General features: G+C 36.8%; 5 protein-coding genes across 8 annotated transcripts; 2 read left to right on the forward strand and 3 right to left on the reverse strand.

Moving 5' to 3' along the window:
- Positions 1 to 424: 424 nt before the first annotated feature.
- Positions 425 to 3,683, reverse strand: LOC104734859 (alpha-galactosidase 1). Its single transcript, XM_010454521.3, has 15 exons — positions 3,179 to 3,683; positions 2,836 to 2,894; positions 2,664 to 2,720; positions 2,515 to 2,549; positions 2,322 to 2,425; positions 2,149 to 2,224; positions 2,003 to 2,061; positions 1,840 to 1,905; positions 1,669 to 1,752; positions 1,517 to 1,581; positions 1,355 to 1,437; positions 1,183 to 1,273; positions 1,044 to 1,093; positions 785 to 925; positions 425 to 656 (listed from the first exon to the last, which is right to left on the reverse strand). The coding sequence occupies exons 1-15, from the start codon at positions 3,358 to 3,360 to the stop codon at positions 564 to 566; spliced, it is 1,245 nt and encodes a 414-aa protein (XP_010452823.1). The 5' UTR covers positions 3,361 to 3,683; the 3' UTR covers positions 425 to 563.
- A 950-nt stretch (positions 3,684 to 4,633) lies between these two features.
- LOC104737892 (uncharacterized) lies at positions 4,634 to 5,277 on the forward strand. The gene has a single exon (XM_019234454.2). It carries the CDS (start codon positions 4,680 to 4,682, stop codon positions 5,034 to 5,036), a length of 357 nt encoding a protein of 118 aa, XP_019089999.2. The 5' UTR covers positions 4,634 to 4,679; the 3' UTR covers positions 5,037 to 5,277.
- Positions 5,278 to 6,812: 1,535 nt separating this feature from the next.
- Positions 6,813 to 13,071, forward strand: LOC104734861 (katanin p80 WD40 repeat-containing subunit B1 homolog KTN80.3). Of its 4 annotated transcripts, none has more exons than XM_087481029.1 (19): positions 6,813 to 7,150; positions 7,356 to 7,451; positions 7,655 to 7,785; positions 7,948 to 8,065; positions 8,184 to 8,410; positions 8,816 to 8,918; positions 9,218 to 9,288; positions 9,373 to 9,447; positions 9,592 to 9,735; positions 9,831 to 10,173; positions 10,277 to 10,801; positions 11,123 to 11,182; positions 11,267 to 11,388; positions 11,643 to 11,768; positions 11,897 to 11,971; positions 12,075 to 12,187; positions 12,286 to 12,402; positions 12,494 to 12,562; positions 12,647 to 13,071. In XM_087481029.1, exons 2-19 carry the CDS (start codon positions 7,424 to 7,426, stop codon positions 12,711 to 12,713), a joined length of 2,514 nt encoding a protein of 837 aa, XP_087337155.1. In that variant the 5' UTR covers positions 6,813 to 7,150; positions 7,356 to 7,423; the 3' UTR covers positions 12,714 to 13,071. The 4 variants fall into 4 exon arrangements, with proteins under 4 accessions (XP_087337155.1, XP_087337154.1, XP_010452825.2 ...); XM_087481028.1 differs by having other exon boundaries at positions 6,868 to 7,150; positions 7,349 to 7,451; XM_010454523.3 differs by having other exon boundaries at positions 6,893 to 7,260; positions 7,349 to 7,451.
- LOC104734860 (uncharacterized) lies at positions 12,902 to 14,825 on the reverse strand. The gene is made up of 8 exons (XM_010454522.3): positions 14,434 to 14,825; positions 14,251 to 14,338; positions 14,015 to 14,100; positions 13,774 to 13,852; positions 13,619 to 13,678; positions 13,400 to 13,521; positions 13,234 to 13,305; positions 12,902 to 13,133 (listed from the first exon to the last, which is right to left on the reverse strand). The coding sequence occupies exons 1-8, from the start codon at positions 14,727 to 14,729 to the stop codon at positions 13,031 to 13,033; spliced, it is 906 nt and encodes a 301-aa protein (XP_010452824.1). The 5' UTR covers positions 14,730 to 14,825; the 3' UTR covers positions 12,902 to 13,030.
- A 767-nt stretch (positions 14,826 to 15,592) lies between these two features.
- Positions 15,593 to 16,522, reverse strand: LOC104734862 (ferredoxin-thioredoxin reductase subunit A2, chloroplastic). Its single transcript, XM_010454528.3, has one exon. It carries the CDS (start codon positions 16,301 to 16,303, stop codon positions 15,749 to 15,751), a length of 555 nt encoding a protein of 184 aa, XP_010452830.1. The 5' UTR covers positions 16,304 to 16,522; the 3' UTR covers positions 15,593 to 15,748.
- Between the last annotated feature and the right edge of the window lie 30 nt (positions 16,523 to 16,552).

Below are 16,552 nucleotides of genomic sequence, written 5' to 3' on the forward strand. Positions count from 1 at the left end.
ATTGAGATTGTAAGCAAAAATAATAATAATAACTAAACCTATTTCTAACTAGGTTAAAAGTTTGAACTGGTCAAAAATGCAAAACTCAAACCAAAGAGTATACTTTACGGCAAAGGCTCTTAGGTTATTGTTTTTACTGGTCATAAATAACGCCACACAGTTACAAAGTGTATAGTTTACGGCAAAGACTCTTAGGTTATTGAAATGATGAGATGAATTTTTTTCTCGAGTGGACCAACGTGGTAACGCACAAGGGCTGTGATGTGATGTGATATGTCGTGTGTCGTACGCAACAAAAAAAAAAAGCAAAGAGTTATTTTTTTTTTTTGGTTTAAGGCAAAGAATTCATCATTATATGGACACACATGTCGATTCAAACTCATCGACAACACTATTGAATTATATCAGTAGAGAATTTTTAGCATTTTGAGCAAACAGAACACTTTATTGGAGAACATCTGTGGAAACACAATTTGAGACGAACCCTTATTGTTTTTACAGAATAATCGGAGAATACAACATAGCCACACTAACTCTCTTTATCCTGTATACATATACATATTTCACGCAACAGGTTTGAGAACATACAGCTTACACGCATGAGAATCCACTGTTGCTGTCAAGTTCCCTACAAACTTTTGCTTCAATGTCTTGTGCTGTTTTCACATCACAACAAAACACATTCGTCAGAAGACAAAATATCAGATTTTATTTAGTGTATGTATATACAGTTGAATACGTATGCATTTATGTATGTATGTATGTATGTATCATGTATGCATACCTCCCATAGATCTCTGGCTTGAACGATGCTGTTTGCAGGGATCTCAAGATCATCCCAAAGAGCAGTAATCGAAGTTCGCGATGGTCCACGGTTCAACAGAAGCAAAGCTACTCTGTAACCTGACAATGGTCCTGCCCAAACCTGATTCCATTTCCCAATTCATTACCAAAAACAAAGTATTCTATTAAATAAAAGCTTATGTCCATACAGGTCCATATAGACGGAATAGTAAATGTCTAGTATTTAGATGTAATCAGACCTCGATATCGCCTTCCATTCTAACCTTCTTGGCCTGAACACCGTGTGGATCTACAAGAAATGTCTCCTTTACTTTATCATAAATTCAAACATGGTTTTAATTAAGGAGTCAAAAGATGGCTTAACCAGTAATCAAGTACCTTGATTAATAGCAATGACTTCCTTGTTTGCAACAATCTCCATTGTTTCTTTGGTCATGTTTCTTATGTCACAACCAAGTAGAAGGGGGGCCTGAAATATATATGCAGCATTGGTTTCAGACTTGATACATTTTCATTGAACGGAGTTGCTCTAATTTGGGAATTTACTTACCTTTGAGATTGCCCATATGCTGAAATGGACTATGTACTCTTCTTTAGTCATCCCTCCATTACCCACTTCAAGCATATCCGGGTCTGCAACCAACAACAAACTCAACAATGTTTTCTCCAAAATCTTAAAATATGCAAAAACACTTAAAAAACAGGTCTCTACCGTTCCAGCCACCAGGCCTTGCATGCTCAGCGTAGACTTCATTCATGTCTGCTATTGAGATCATACTGTAATAAGCCCCACAAATTGTTAAGATGAGAAATCTTCAGCGTTTTTGAAGAAAGATTTCGCCATCTTTTATCTTTTACTCTTACCTAAGCCAGGTATCTTTGATGTCATTAGTGGTTCTCCAACTGTTGCCTACTGGAGATCCCCATAGAGCTGGATGCATATCTCCCCTGATAACAACACGGTTTGAATTAGTCATATTCTTCCACAGAGGAATAAACACAATCTTCTTATTGAAAGAGAACATGATTTTATACCATTCACACAAGGAGTAAAAGATGGGGCGGCCAGATTTCATCAGAGCTCGGGTCATCAGTGGATACCTGAATAGTATCATCATCCAGTGAATGTGAATCTCGTCTATTAAAAAGATCTGGTGGCTAAGTAAACCTGAAACTCAACTGGTCTCATCAGGTATACCTGACAGTAGGTTTAGAGCCATCGTTGTTGCAGTTGTCATACTTCAAGTAATCAATTCCCTGAAATTTCAGCCCAAGCATTGTCTGAAAATCAGGGCAATGACCAGTTTATGAGATGTCAGAAAACAAGAATGACATCTAACGTACCCATTCTGCAAAGGTCTTGGCATCATGCTCCTCATGGCCTAAAGAACCTGGCATGGTTTTGCTGCAGGTAAAATACCTATAAACCAAAGAAATGTTTTAAGGACAATTGTGTATTCTTGTTCAAATCACTGAAGCTATGATTCTAGAAACAAAGGCTAGAAAAAAAAGTTTACCCTGCATCTGAGTAAATCCCAAGCTTAAGGCCCTTGCTGTGAACATAATCCGCAAGGGCTTTAATACCAGAAGGGAAAGTTGACTTCTTTGGCACCAGACTTCCCTGGAAAACAGATTTGGGGAAGATAAACATATATCAAAAACTGCAGAATAGGAAATGAAACCAGGAATACACAAACAAGTGTTTAATACCTTGTTATCACGAGCAATTTCAGCCCAGCAATCATCTGATGGAAAAAACCAAGATTTTAGTACTGTGAAGAACAATATATAACCAATGAAAAAGTTTTACTCTTTAAGAAATCACATTGATATAATGATTAGTCATATTGGAGCCATACCGATGTTAACATAGTTGTAACCAAGCTTAGCGAGGCCAGTGGTAACCAAAGCATCAGCTGTTGCAAGCATTAAATTTACTGATTTGTTAAGATGACAGAAGACTAGAGATGCAAAGATTAATCCAGGATTGAAAAAAAAATTGAAACTTTACCAAAGAAATTGAAACTTTACCAGTTTGTTTGATCATCTTCTCATCTATGTTGCAGCTGAAATGGTTCCAGCTATTCCACCTGAAATTGAAAACACCATCACATTGAACTTCATCAAGACATCATCAAGAAAGAACACAAAAAAAAAAAAGCAAAACACTTTTCACAACATAGAGATAAATAATCGATTATGAACTTAGTCTGAACACAAAAAAGTTCAGGACAAAGAAGTTAAATTCAAGCTACTACGATTATGGTCAAAGACTATGGTTGTAGAATGTGTGTTCTCTTCCGATTTCACAAACTCCAATTTAGGGAATCAATGGTAAAATCAAAGAGAAAGAAGGAAGCAGAGTAATACAGACCCCATGGGAGGAGTGACGCCGAGGCCATTAGCGAGCAAGTGTCTTCTTAAGATCTCAGAGTCGTCGCCGTCAACGTCAACTGATCTCGAAGACTCGACCATCGTCATCATAACCATTGATAAAACCATCATCGTAAGTACCGTTGATATCTTCACCATCTCAAGTTTCTCTGTTCTCGTCATCTCTGGAAAAATCTCGTCAAACAAAAAACAGAGTGCGAAGCTTAAGTAGTTGACGAATGACGAACACTGATTTGTTTGTACTTGTAGTTGTTTGTAGTAGAGAGAAGCTTAAGAGTGTTCTTCTATAGGACTATAGATATCTGTTTATTCCAATTTTGCCCCTCAAACTCTTATCTGTGTTTTTTTTTTTTTTTTTTTTTTTGTGGGAAAATGTGTTTCCGTTTTAATTTGTTTTAACTTTCCATTTTTAACAAAGTTAACAAATCTTTAACGTCCATATAAGCCAAAGATCTTTATATATATAGTCGTAAATCCCAGAGTCTGACCAAAATTAACGTTGGAGATTTTCAAAATTTGTAAAAGTATTGTTTTAAGTGGAAGCAAAATCGAAATCAAACACTTGGGTCTGTTTTTAGGGAAAGGTCTAGATGGGTTGTGTGTTATCACTTTACCCATCAATCAGTGTATCGTAGGATTTGTAATTGTGAAAAACAAAAATTCTACACTTTGTTTATGTTTACCCTCTTGAATAATGAATTAAATGCATGATTTTACTTAATTTCTGCTAGTGAACAAAAATGTATGATCAGTATTTTCATTTCTTTTTTACAATACGATTTTTTTGGTGTTTATATTACTTCAAATGTTGATATTAAAAGTAGTCAGGGTTAAACCACCAACAAATTAATGATTTTGTATAATATCCTAGTTTTGATTATGAATTTTTCAACATCCTAGTTTTGAATATGTGAGATAAAAACAAAAAATAATTGTTTGTATTAAAGGTAAACTATAATTTCTGGATTTTTCTTCGAAATATGCGATATGTCCTTTTCTTGTCAAGAAATATATGTACATGTCTTTATGGACTTAAAAATTATAGAAGGTCTTTGATTTCTGTACGTCTTTTTTTTGGTCGGCATATATCATTCCTTCTCCTTTTAATTTTGTTTACACTCGAGGGTTTTCAAAAACTTATTTATATATCAGTCTTGTGTTACGTTAAGTGTTGGGTACTGATCAAATATTCCTACTTAGTAACTCGGGACAAAAGAAAAAAAAAAGTTCTGAAAAAATCAATAACTCTATCCATTTAATCCGTAATTTAGTTTTAACAGATCTAGTTTATGATGACATATGTATTTTGTCACTTTTCACCTTATAAGTTGCTTAGTTTGGAAAAAGAACATTACAATTCCCCAAAAATAATCAAAACCTGATGCACAAGTAAACCCCCTCCAAATAAAAAGAGAATCAACAGTGACTTCATGAATCAACCCTCCGACCCACCTTCCCACATTCTCTCCAATCTTTCTCCTATGACTATAAAACGCACCCTCTTCTATCTCCACGATATCGTACTCGTTCAAGCAAGCAAGCAAGCATCATCATCATCATCAAGACTCGAGAAAGAGAGAGAGAGAGAGAGAGAGAGAGAGAGAGAGAGAGAGAGAGAGAGAGAGAAAATGTCGGACTGGGGACCGGTGCTAGTGACGGTGATACTCTTCGTGATGCTCACGCCAGGGCTTCTGTTTCAGTTGCCTGGACGACAAAGATACGTTGAGTTCGGTAATTTTCAGACAAGCGCTGTATCAGTTATCGTCCATTCTCTTCTCTACTTCTCCCTTGTCTGCGTCTTCCTTCTCGCACTCAAGATTCACATCTACATCGGCTAGTTTCAACTCCGTTGCTAATGTTATCTTGTCCAAGTTTTCTCTTCAACTTTTTAACCTTAACTATCATTTATATCCAATATTTTAATTGCTAAATTAATGTACCTTTTGTTTGGACTATCATTTATATGGTCCATTAACACTTTCTATCGGACCCTTTTGTTTTAATTTATGTGTTTACCTTTTCTCTTCTTGTAAACGCAAATATTATGCTTAAAATATTAATCATTGGCATTGTTAGTTACCTTACTTAAGCTAGCTAGATGAGCAAGTCTGCCTTCGAAGCTGGACATCCGATTATTTGTTTGCATTCGTTTAAGTTATTCCTCTTATAATTATGGTTACTCATGTTGCGAATGCTCTAAGTCATGAACAAAAAGTAGCTAGTCTATATGTGTTGAAGAATAATATAGACTTATAGTATGGCATCTTGTATATATGAACAATTCAAATGAATCAGTCACCCAAACGTGTTAATTCGGTTATTCTGAATATACATATAAAACCTGATTCTTTACTTACTAATGAGTTAAGAACAAAAACTCTACATGCACCTACATATATGAGATAAAAAGATAGAGTGAGACATAATGGAAACTAGGGATATATATATATATATATCTAAATTGAGCCAAAACCCATTTGAACACTGAATATGTGAAAAGAATAAGCGTCATCAATAGAACTGAAACAAATGCCTTAATTAACTGCAAGATCCCTTTCACGGAATTAGACAATAATATGTGTATAAGTTCAAAATTTACAACCGACTACATTACTTAATTCGAACTTCAATCAATTAAGAATAGGGACGATCATAAAGTAATAGTGATCCATAAAACCACTCCATCTTCTTTGAATCTTTATTGTGATTATCTTCGTAGTCAAGTACTTCTTTCTCCTCATCAGACGTGTGTCATCAAGTTCTTTATTTGCAGATATTTTCCTAAACTAAGACACAAATATCCAATTATCACCTACTAGTAAAAGCCAAGAAAACATCATCTCGTATGTGTTGACTCCGATAGTTAATGTACCAAATGCGATTTACAAAAGCAAACCGATTAAGTAACCAAAATAAACCGGTTATCGTTATTAAGTGGACGTAAAGCACACCGACAGGAAATTACAAATACGATTACTTAAGGAGTAGTAGATTAATAAACTGTATTGCTTTTTTTTTTTTGACAGCAAACTGTATTGCTTATTTACGATAAAAACTAAAAAGTATGCTGTAAGTAACTTAAAATAAAATATCAACCGAATCAAATTAATATGACAAACACTAATACTATAATATTAAAACTCTATAATACTCAGAATCAGACAAAAATATTTTACCTCCTTTAATTTTTGAACAGACAAAAAAGAACAAAAAATTCACTTAAAGATGAAATATACTGTGTGTGACATTAGAAAAAGGAATTATCATATTTTAATGATATTTTATCAGAAAATACATTTGTATTAAAGTAAAAAGAAGAACACTTTTACTAAGATGTTTAATCCAGATTTTTTTGTTCTGTATATAGTTTCAGATATAAAATAGAAAGTCCTAATATATCTCAGTTTGCAATATGTTTTTAAAGTTTGTTTAATCAAATACTATAGTTATATAAGATTTGTAAATTTGTTTGGTCAGTTTGAAAAGGTAGATTAGATCACTTTACCAAAGAAGTAAAACAAATAATATAGTTATGTGATATTTTTTTTGTCAGGTAAATAAAATTACAGAAAGGAGAGTAAATCGATTTAAGTAAAATTGAGAAAACGTTACCCAAAGTCAAGAAATTTGATTATGGAATTTGAAAAAAAAAAAATGATTATGGAATTTGAATAGAGAGAAGAGGTAAAATAATAAAATAAAATGAGAATTAATAAGGCAGCTTCCTCTCTTTCTCTCTCTGCTTCCTTGTGTAAATCTGTCTGTGTGTCATTCACATTTCTCACACACTCTCTCCTCTCGTCGCCATTAGGGTAGAGGAGAAAACACATTTTGAAAGATATATAAGAGTGTATGAGTTAACTCATCCAACAACTCCATTTGTTTTTTTTTTCTTTTTTCTTTTTGTAAATCTTCATCGTAAAGGGAACAACAGTACGACGTTTACTGCAAGGTACTGTTCCTCTCAATCTGCATTCTTTTTATAATCAATTTTGGGTTCGGAGCTGAGAGATTTGGCTTTCTGGGTTTTTGTTGGAGATCAATTAAGCTTAAAATTTGCTGGTATGCTTATATATAGTATCTTCATCACTCATCTCTTTTCTATTGGATTTTTTTTTTAAAATTATTTCTTACTGATCTCTATTCCCAGATTTCAGATTGGGAGAACCGGAGATCTTAAGCTGCTGCTTTGAATGTTGGCCGATGTAAGGGTTTCGTTTCCGCCATGAACACCAAGCGCGCCTACAAGCTCCGTATCCTTTTCTTCTTTATTCCAAATTTTCTTTAATTTCATCTTTTAGGGTTCACGAGATCTGTATGCACTTCTTAGCTGTTTGTTTTGAGCTTTATGACTGTTCGGTATCTGTGTGCTTCCAAATTTATAGACTTTTTTAAGTCAATTTGATGAGATTATTGCTTAGCCCTTAACTTATGTGATACATTGGGAATTCCACAGAGGAATTTGTGGCACATTCTGCTGCTGTTAATTGTCTTAAGATTGGGAGGAAGTCCTCCAGGGTTCTTGTAACTGGTGGTGAAGATCACAAGGTCAATCTTTGGGCTATTGGTAAGCCCAACGCCATTCTGGTCAGTTCTTACTTCTCCGTCCATTGCTTTCTTTTTCGGAATGCCTCCGGTAGATTATGAGTTAGTTCTAAGGGGAATGCGACATACTTTAGATATAATGTAGTTGAGCGGGTTTGAATATTGTCTGTCTGACCTGTCTACTTGTGGGTGTTTTGTGGTCAGAGCTTGTATGGGCATTCGAGTGGGGTTGATTCAGTAACGTTTGATGCTTCAGAAGGCTTAGTAGCAGCAGGAGCTGCTAGTGGTACAATTAAACTTTGGGATCTCCAGGAAGCAAAGGGTAAGTTTAGTAGTTTTAATGATCATCTAAATTTGCTCTTCTCTTTCTCTGTTTAGTCAGCCACACCCAGCTATTATATCTACTGAATATGTAATTTTTTTGTTGCATCTATGAGAAGTTGTCAGAACTCTCACTGGTCACAGGTCGAATTGCGTAGCCGTAAATTTTCACCCTTTTGGCGAGTTTTTTGCTTCTGGATCTCTAGACACAAATCTTAAGATATGGGATATAAGAAAGAAGGGTTGCATCCATACTTACAAGGGTCACACTCGAGGGATCAACGTACTCAGATTCACTCCAGATGGTCGTTGGATTGTTTCTGGAGGAGAAGATAATGTTGTCAAGGTTTGTAGCTGCCTTTTTCCTTTCTTAGTGTGTATTGGGGAGGACAACTGGGGAGTCAATTTGATAAAATTCAGAATTTTTACTTTCCGATGATACTTTGAAGAACAATACCACATTTTGTTTAATAGGCATAGACTGGTGCTGAGAGATGTGTGGATGAGAACATGCGATTAGTTGATGTCACCTCTCTGCGGCTGAACATGCTATTATTTCGGGGAAAACTTTTGCTTAGTGCTAGCATACTACCTGATCAACTTGGATACATAGATTATCTGGCTTTCCTACTCTTTTTGAATTATCGCTTTGTCTCCTCAGAGTTTTTACTGCTTAGTGAAAAGCAAATTACCTGCAATTTTTGCCTTTTTCTCTTAACGTTGGATCTCATTTTTGGGTTGCTTTCACCAGGTGTGGGATTTGACTGCTGGAAAACTTTTACATGAGTTTAAGAGTCATGAAGGGCAAATTCAGAGTCTGGATTTTCATCCTCATGAATTTCTGCTAGCAACAGGTCTGTATCACACTTACTAGGGAAACTTCATAACGTTGAAGCTCTTAGATTTTCGGGTGACATAGATTTATCACACAATGATATGAACCTGATTTATTCTTAAAGCTAAATGTGCTATGAGCAAGATTACATGTATAACTAACCCCAATATCATTAGACCACTTGCATCATCTTCTCTTAGCAACTCACATATTTACAGCTTTCTCATATGTTTGGCGGTCGGCTACTTTTTTTATGGCATCGTTTTCTTTACTACTGTATTTATATAGGATATGTTTTTTTTTTGCCTATGGTAATAGGTTCAGCTGATAAGACTGTAAAATTCTGGGACCTTGAAACATTCGAGCTTATTGGTTCTGGTGGAACTGAGGTATCATGTGTTGTCTGTACTACTCCTAGGTATGCGCTAAGTCTAATTCGAGTATTCTATCTTTCTAATATTCTTATTTCTTAGACTACTGCAGTCCGATGCCTGACCTTCAATCCAGACGGAAAGAGTGTGCTTTGTGGATTGCAAGAAAGTCTCAAAGTAAGTTCTTCCGGATGTCTCAGTTAGATATATATGAACTTAACAAATCCCTCTTTTAAGGATATAACACTTATATATCACTGCTTTTAATCTTATTATACATGTTTGCTGTCCTTTCTTCACTAACTTCCATGCAAATTGTAGATTTTCTCTTGGGAGCCCATAAGATGTCATGATGGAGTGGATGTTGGATGGTCAAACTTGTCGGATATGAATGTTCACGAGGGAAAGCTTCTTGGTTGCTCATACAATCAAAATTGTGTAGGCGTGTGGGTTGTGGACCTCTCGGTATCTCTCTCTCCCTGCATGCTTTGTAATAGTTTCGCCTGTTCCGTAGTTGCTATCTCTAAGCTCTCCATCCAATTTTCTAATGACATTCTCAGCGCACTGAGCCTATGAGTGGAGCCGCCAATCAGTCAAATTCCCATCCAGAGAAAACATCAGGCTCAGGCAGAGATCAAGCAGGTCTTTACGATAACAGCTCAAAGGTTATTCTCGGAAAGTTGCCTGGTTCCCAGAAAGTGGACCCTTTATTGAAGGAAACAAAGTCTCTTGGAAAATTATCTGTTTCTCAAAACTCGGATCTTTTGCCAAAAGAAACGAAGTCTACCGGAAGGTCATCAGTATCTCAAAGCTCAGATCCTTTGGTAAAGGAACCAAAGCCTCACGGAAAGTTGTCAGTTACTCATAGCGCAGACGCAGTAAAAGAGTCAAGAACCTTGTCATGTATGTTTTACTTTATTCTCTATTTTCTTTCTCTTTTCGCTCTTTGCTACAATGTTACGGCTTATTGATATTGCATTTTTGGTTTGTCTGCTATTTGCTGAAGCCACAGGAGGTATATCAGACTCTAGTCCTCGCAGGGTTACTTTGACCAGTGCTCCGAAAATTGCTTCTGGTGTTTCTACAGTTGTCCCTATTGCTGCAGCTTCAAAGAGGAATTTTGGAAAAGTTAACCCAAAGGCGAATCCTCCAGTAGTCAATAAAGAAGATTATTTTCAAGTTATTGTCCCCAGAACAGACCCAATAATTGAGCAGGCATCTGAATCCAGAGCAGAACTTGACATAATTGGAAGAACTATGCCATATTCACTGCAGTCAAAGGCTGCTGATTCTCGAAGGCTGTTGAGCAGCAGAAATGAGCCAGATCGACCAACCAGTTCGCTTCTTGAAAGGTCGCAGTCTCAGCCTATAGAACCAAATATTTTACAAGATGGAAATACATATCCTAGTGACGAAGGTGGCACATGGGATACAGCTGAGAGAACAACTAAAGATAACAGATACAGGGGATTTGGAAGGTTTAGTTCAAGATCACTGGTGAGATCACCTCCGAGCAATTACGACCAAAGCTGTATGTTTAAACGCCTTTCCAGTCTTCCTTTTTTTTAGAGCAAATATGAATGACAATTGATATTGCTCAACTATCTTGGCATCTTAGTTACGGAGAACACTTTTATGAGTTTCTGAAGGACTTGGGTTTATATATATAAGTTCCTAGGAATCAGTCTTTAGGTATATATTTTGTTTTTTAGTAAATTGTTTTAGTAACATAACTTCTTATTTAGTTGGTTCTAGGAATCAGTCTTTTTTAGTACGTCTATATTATAGATACGTATGTTGAGTTTTCTGGATCTTGTGCTCAGTTCTAAGCTAACTTAACTCTTTATTTCAGCTGACTTGAGTAGCTATAATGCAAATAGAGATTCAAGTCCTACTGAAAGTCGAAAAGGAGGTAACTCTTTCTGAAAATTTGTTTTTTTTTTCCCTTTTAATATGCGTATGAAAAAAATTCTCATTATCTGCCTTGACATACTAGGAAGACTGCATTCCCTCGTTCTAAATAGGGAAAGAAGAGGAAGATTTTCGAACTTTGAGGGTCCTGTTTCGAGTTCTTCCGGTGGAAACATGACTGCACCAAGCATTCGCTCTCCCAATATGGTAATGACATTAAAGTTTTGTTTTTTATTTGGGATCTCGAGGCTATGAAACATGGACTGTAGAAACGAAGAACGATGAAGGGCAAAATTAAGAGCGACGAGTAATAAGTCAGATGTCAGATCCTTTTTTAGTTTTTTATAAACATTCAACTGATCCTACATCTTCAGCGTTTTAGTAGACATTAAAATTCCCAGCTACCAGTCTTCAACATCTCATATAGTCATGCTTACGCTGTGTTTCTACATCTCAAGCAGAGAGGAAACCATGTGCCAGTTGATCAAGGAATCACTTCTGCTAGCGAAGAAGATATAGTTGCAGACATAATGGGGCAACACGATCAATTTGTCAGCTCTATGCAGTCTCGCTTGGCTAAGTTACAGGTAACACCAAGAAAGTACAGACTGTGATAATCTTTTGGTCTGTTTTACTAATTAGAATGCTAGCAGTAATACTTCATAGATTTCAGTAAACATTGTTTATCTACTAAATAGCTTCACCCAATTGGCAGGTAGTCCGTAGATATTGGGAAAGAAATGATATTAAAAACTCGATAAGTTCAATAGAGAAGATGGCTGATAATGCTGTAAGCAACTTCTGTTTGTTTCCTTTCACATCAGTGTATATAGAAACACCACGTATATATTTGCCACTTACGCAAACCCCTCTCATTATTTCATTTGGTACAGGTTATTGCGGATGTTCTACTTATAGTAAACGAGAGACCTGAAATTTTGACACTGGATACTTGTACCTCCCTTCTTCCCCTTTTGACAGCTCTTCTAGGGAGCAACGTGGACCGGTAAGCTATTCATTATGAAGAACATAGTGACATGATCATCTATCAAACTATGAATCCGTAGTTTTTCTTTCTTACTAATAACCGTTTTCTGTCTCTAGTCATTTGAGTGTCTGCCTAGATTTGCTGCTTAAGCTGGTAAGAATGTATGGGTCACAAATTTACTCGTCGCTGTCGGCTCCATCATCTGTTGGTGTAGATATTGAGGCTGAGCAAAGGTTGGTTCGAGCTTCAATCTTACCTTTCATTGTAATTTTTTTTTTGCAATTTACTCTCTCTAGCAAGTCAAATATTTTTGTTGCTATTCAGGATGGAGCGGTACAGTTGTTGCTTTGTAGAACTCGAGAAAATCAAGGCTTGCCTTCCCTCTTTAGCAAGGTGAGTTAATGAAGAGTTAAATGGTTCTCTTCTCTCTTTTTTTCTTTCTTAGTCTATTATCTTACGTCTTATATGGATATGCAGAAGAGGAAATTTGGTGGCAAAGACTCTGCATGAACTCAACTTAACATTTCAAGAAGTTTCATCGTGATGACTCCGTACTTTTTGGATGTGGATTTGGCTCCAGTGTGGAGTTTAACAAGACTAAAGCTAATTCTACCAAACTAACCAAAAGAGTCTATGGAAGACTAACTAACCCTCGCGTATTGCGTCAGGCCACTGCTCGAGTCGGTAAACTTTGCTCCACGGTTACTGTCTCTCAGTTTCAAGCTAGCTCAGTGTGTAAAGAGCCATTTCGGCTGTTGTATTGATCTTCTAGGTTATCATATCTTCCACAATGTTTAGCTATTTGTTCTTAAGAGCACAAAAGAGAAGCCTATATTTAACAAAACTGGTTTTCTAGAAGATTCAGATCTTGAAATACTTGTACCCAAAATCGGGATTTGCCATTCCCTCTTCCCAGTCCCCAAGTCGTTTACCACCAAATACTACTTGTTGAATGCCCAAGTACCTGAAATTTCATATCAACAGAGATTAAAGTTTTCTGCAACAAATAAGGTATCAATCAAAGATGATATAAGGAAACAAACACGTTCCCTTGTGTTACTTACTCTGAACTCATAACTGTCAAACAGTTGAGAAGCACATCAAGGGCAAAGATATCAGAAGTACCAAGATCAACCCTACAACAAACAGTGCAAGTAAAGTTCAGACTAGTTACACGGTTTTTAAGGAAATGGGTTGCATTATGAAGGATATGTCAGAACAGTTGATTACCACACACGACCCCAATTGTCTTGAAATTCAACATCGCTGATGTCATGAAACGATGAAGGCATCACTTTGAAGCCCTTCTCCCCGTCGTAGAGAGGATCATATTCTAGAGATGAGTTTGCTAGCTGCAATCATAGTTTAGATTATATCATTCAGACCGAACCTGTAATCGATGGGGGTGTAATTGATAATAGATAAGGATCAGTAGAAGAAAATACAAACCTGTAAGTTAGATGTGTTGAAAGCGCCCAATCTCCCCATAACATACCATGCCTGTATAACCTGTTAACAAAAGAAAGAAATGGAAGAAGCATTGAGTCATCACAACAAGACTCGGCGTTTTGCAATCAATAGCAAGAAGAAGATCAATTTCTTACACTTCCAATAAGATCAACATCTCGATCTGAAGGCGTTCCATAGAGCTCAAACCATATAAAGGAATCAACAGGATTGAAACTGCAGTCATCAAAATAAGAAGAATACTGGTCAAATAACAATGAGTAATTAATGGAATGGGATTCTGAAGTAGTCTTATACTCTTATGTTGAGGAACGAATGCAGCAGAAACCAAAGGGAAGCACAATACGTCAATAAAGATATTAAAAAAAAGTTGCTCACTCTCTGAAGTTAACTTTGAAAGAAAGCACAGAACCAGTCTTCTGCTTCTGGAAATCTTTTCCCTTCTTCCTAACCCTTTCTTCAACCTGAATAGATTAGTAAACACATACATGTCGAACTTCAAAATGGATAGAAACAAACAACACATAGAAATGTCTCTGGTCATATGCCAAATCTTCATTAGCAAAGAAACTCTAACAGAGAAGTCAATTCATTGAAATGAACAACAAATTTACCTTCTTTCTCATGAGCTCAGGGTTTCCAATGCTATCACCAAGAACAGCTCGAAGCTCTTCATCATCTTTACACGCACTTTCCAGTACCCTGCACATATAAATTCCAACAATTCAGCAAAAAATTTCACGAATTTCTCGTGATTTAGGCAAAACCACAAACACTTGGAGTGCAAATAGAAGTACTTGGCCCAAGAAGGGTAATCGTGAAGACGATCGTAGTCGCGTTTTCTCTTTTCTTCTCTAACCTTGAGTAATCTCCTTCCTCTTGCCGACGTCCCCGACCCTTTCTTCGCCGCCGACACTCCGCCGTCACTGTCACCGGTGTGGTTGTCGGAATTAGCGGAAACAGCGACGAGAGTGGGAAGATTACGTTTGCAGGGAGAGAATGATTGTGTCTGAGTGATAAAGAAGGGAGAGAAAGCGAAATTGAGATTCACGGTGCATGAAGACGACAGCGATAAGAGTTTATTTTCGTACATTTTCTTGTTCGATCGTAGTCGCGTTTTGTAAGTAAGTAACCAACAAGCTCAAGTTTTGTGTGTTTCCTGCGTTCTTCTTGTTTATAAAATTTTGCTCTTTCAATGTTTATCGGATTACAACATTTTAAACTCGGTTCAATCCGGTTAAGACTTACTTATCCAGTAGAGAAGCCAACCCAATTGGATTACTTCCTAAAACCAATGTGACCGGATGTAACTCTATCAAACAATTTGGTCTATATGAATAGCAAACTGTAGGTTGGAACAACAACAACATCCCTCTCATAGTCATAGCTTTAGCTTATCACATTGGACACAAAACCTGACGTCTTGCTGATTCTTGTGATCATATATACGTCTTACAATTTACACCAACACCTTCGGCTTATGTAGTCATGGCCACAACAAAAAAGTTGCAGCAAAAGAACCATCCACATTGACCTTTTGCTCTCAATTGATCTTAACCATTCACACTCTCATGCAATTTGTGATGAATCAGTATGGCTACTAACTCAAAGAATCCCACAAAGATCACAAAATTGCAATAGACCGACAACTGCATCCCAATAAGCACCTAGAAAACATCTGATGTCATTCCTTTTCAGTTCCTGATCCTAAACTACAAACCAAGAGTTGTAGCAACCAATGTCTTTAAAACCTTCATGCCCACTGCAATCAACTTCATAACCCCCCCCCAACGGGTGATAGATTTTAAGGATAAGATAGGTCCAATGATATTATTTGAAGCAAACCCAACACAAACGCAAAATCAGTTTTTGTAGACTTCCACAAGCTCGGCAATGGATCAAGAAACAGCTTTCAACATAAGAAGTACAAAAAAGAAGCAATAGAGGATTCAAGAATGGGTGGAACCTTATGTATATATAATAAAGCTAAAAATGTATACAAAAGGGTACATACAAACAAACCCATTCATTCACAAAAGATTTTTCTCAAGTCTAATTAAGATCAGAAAGAGACAGAAGAAGAAAGCTTTTGCCTTTTTGTTTGGATTCAAATCACGGATCAATTAACTCGAACTCATCTTCCTTAAGATGTGTGAAGAACTTGACAGGGCCACGACCTTCGATCTCTTTCACAAACTGTACCTTAAACGGCAGATTAGCTGAGATTCTCTTTCCTTTCCAAAGAACGACGTAATCTTTGATAAAACCTTCCATCCCCATCAATTCAACCTCCGGAACACGAACCACATGGTAAACTTTCAACGGCGCCGTAACCCTAACCCTAGCCCCAATCTTCGCCTTGGCCTTCTCATCTTCCTCCTTCTCCAGTGACGTCGTAGGTGACGAGAGATCAGCGTCCGCGTCTACAGAAGCCGCCGATTTCACTGCAGTATCGCAACGAATCTTCGTCGATTTCCGCGAGATTGAGAAGGCGCATTTGCTTCGACCGTAGGAAGTGGATAATGAGGTAGGTACCAAGATAGACGAAGATGAAGAAGAATTGATCGATTTGCGTCCGTAAACAGATGCAGCAGAGAGAGAGTCTTGAGATGACGGAGGACGAACGACGGAGATAATCGCCGGTGATAGAGCGTAACCGCTAGTCATCTGCGTCTGAGCCGGAAAAAAACAATTTTTTTTTATGAAAGTGAGAGTAAAACCAAAAAAGATTAATTGTTTTAGCGCCTCATCTATTTATATAAGATGCTTAATTTAATTAAGGTGATTACTAATTTTGCTAATTATTTGCTTTCGGATTAGTTTTGGATAATTAAGGTGACGCGTGTCAGGCTTAAGACAATGTAAGGGATGAGGAACTTGTGGCTTCAGTTAAAGAATCCAACACTGTAAATACTA

Source organism: Camelina sativa, chromosome 13, assembly GCF_030686135.1.
Source record: "Camelina sativa cultivar CO46 ecotype springtype chromosome 13, ASM3068613v1".
NCBI lineage: Eukaryota > Viridiplantae > Streptophyta > Magnoliopsida > Brassicales > Brassicaceae > Camelina > Camelina sativa.

Excerpts from the sequence above, each read along its gene's own strand:
- LOC104737892 (XM_019234454.2), top strand. The coding sequence starts at position 4,680 with ATGACTATAAAACGCACCCTCTTCTATCTCCACGATATCGTACTCGTT.
- LOC104734860 (XM_010454522.3), bottom strand. The coding sequence starts at position 14,729 with ATGTACGAAAATAAACTCTTATCGCTGTCGTCTTCATGCACCGTGAAT. Across the intron at positions 14,101-14,250 it reads CTGAGCTCATGAGAAAGAAG|GTTGAAGAAAGGGTTAGGAA; the intron begins GTAAATTTGTTG and ends TAATCTATTCAG. Across the intron at positions 13,306-13,399 it reads GACAATTGGGGTCGTGTGTG|GGTTGATCTTGGTACTTCTG; the intron begins GTAATCAACTGT and ends TGTTTGTTGTAG.
- LOC104734862 (XM_010454528.3), bottom strand. The coding sequence starts at position 16,303 with ATGACTAGCGGTTACGCTCTATCACCGGCGATTATCTCCGTCGTTCGT.
- LOC104734859 (XM_010454521.3), bottom strand. The coding sequence starts at position 3,360 with ATGACGAGAACAGAGAAACTTGAGATGGTGAAGATATCAACGGTACTT. Across the intron at positions 2,062-2,148 it reads CCAAGACCTTTGCAGAATGG|GGAATTGATTACTTGAAGTA; the intron begins GTACGTTAGATG and ends CTGAAATTTCAG. Across the intron at positions 1,274-1,354 it reads GCATATGGGCAATCTCAAAG|GCCCCCCTTCTACTTGGTTG; the intron begins GTAAGTAAATTC and ends TATATATTTCAG.
- LOC104734861 (XM_087481029.1), top strand. The coding sequence starts at position 7,424 with ATGAACACCAAGCGCGCCTACAAGCTCC. Across the intron at positions 9,448-9,591 it reads GATTGCAAGAAAGTCTCAAA|ATTTTCTCTTGGGAGCCCAT; the intron begins GTAAGTTCTTCC and ends TGCAAATTGTAG. Across the intron at positions 11,972-12,074 it reads AGAAGATGGCTGATAATGCT|GTTATTGCGGATGTTCTACT; the intron begins GTAAGCAACTTC and ends CATTTGGTACAG.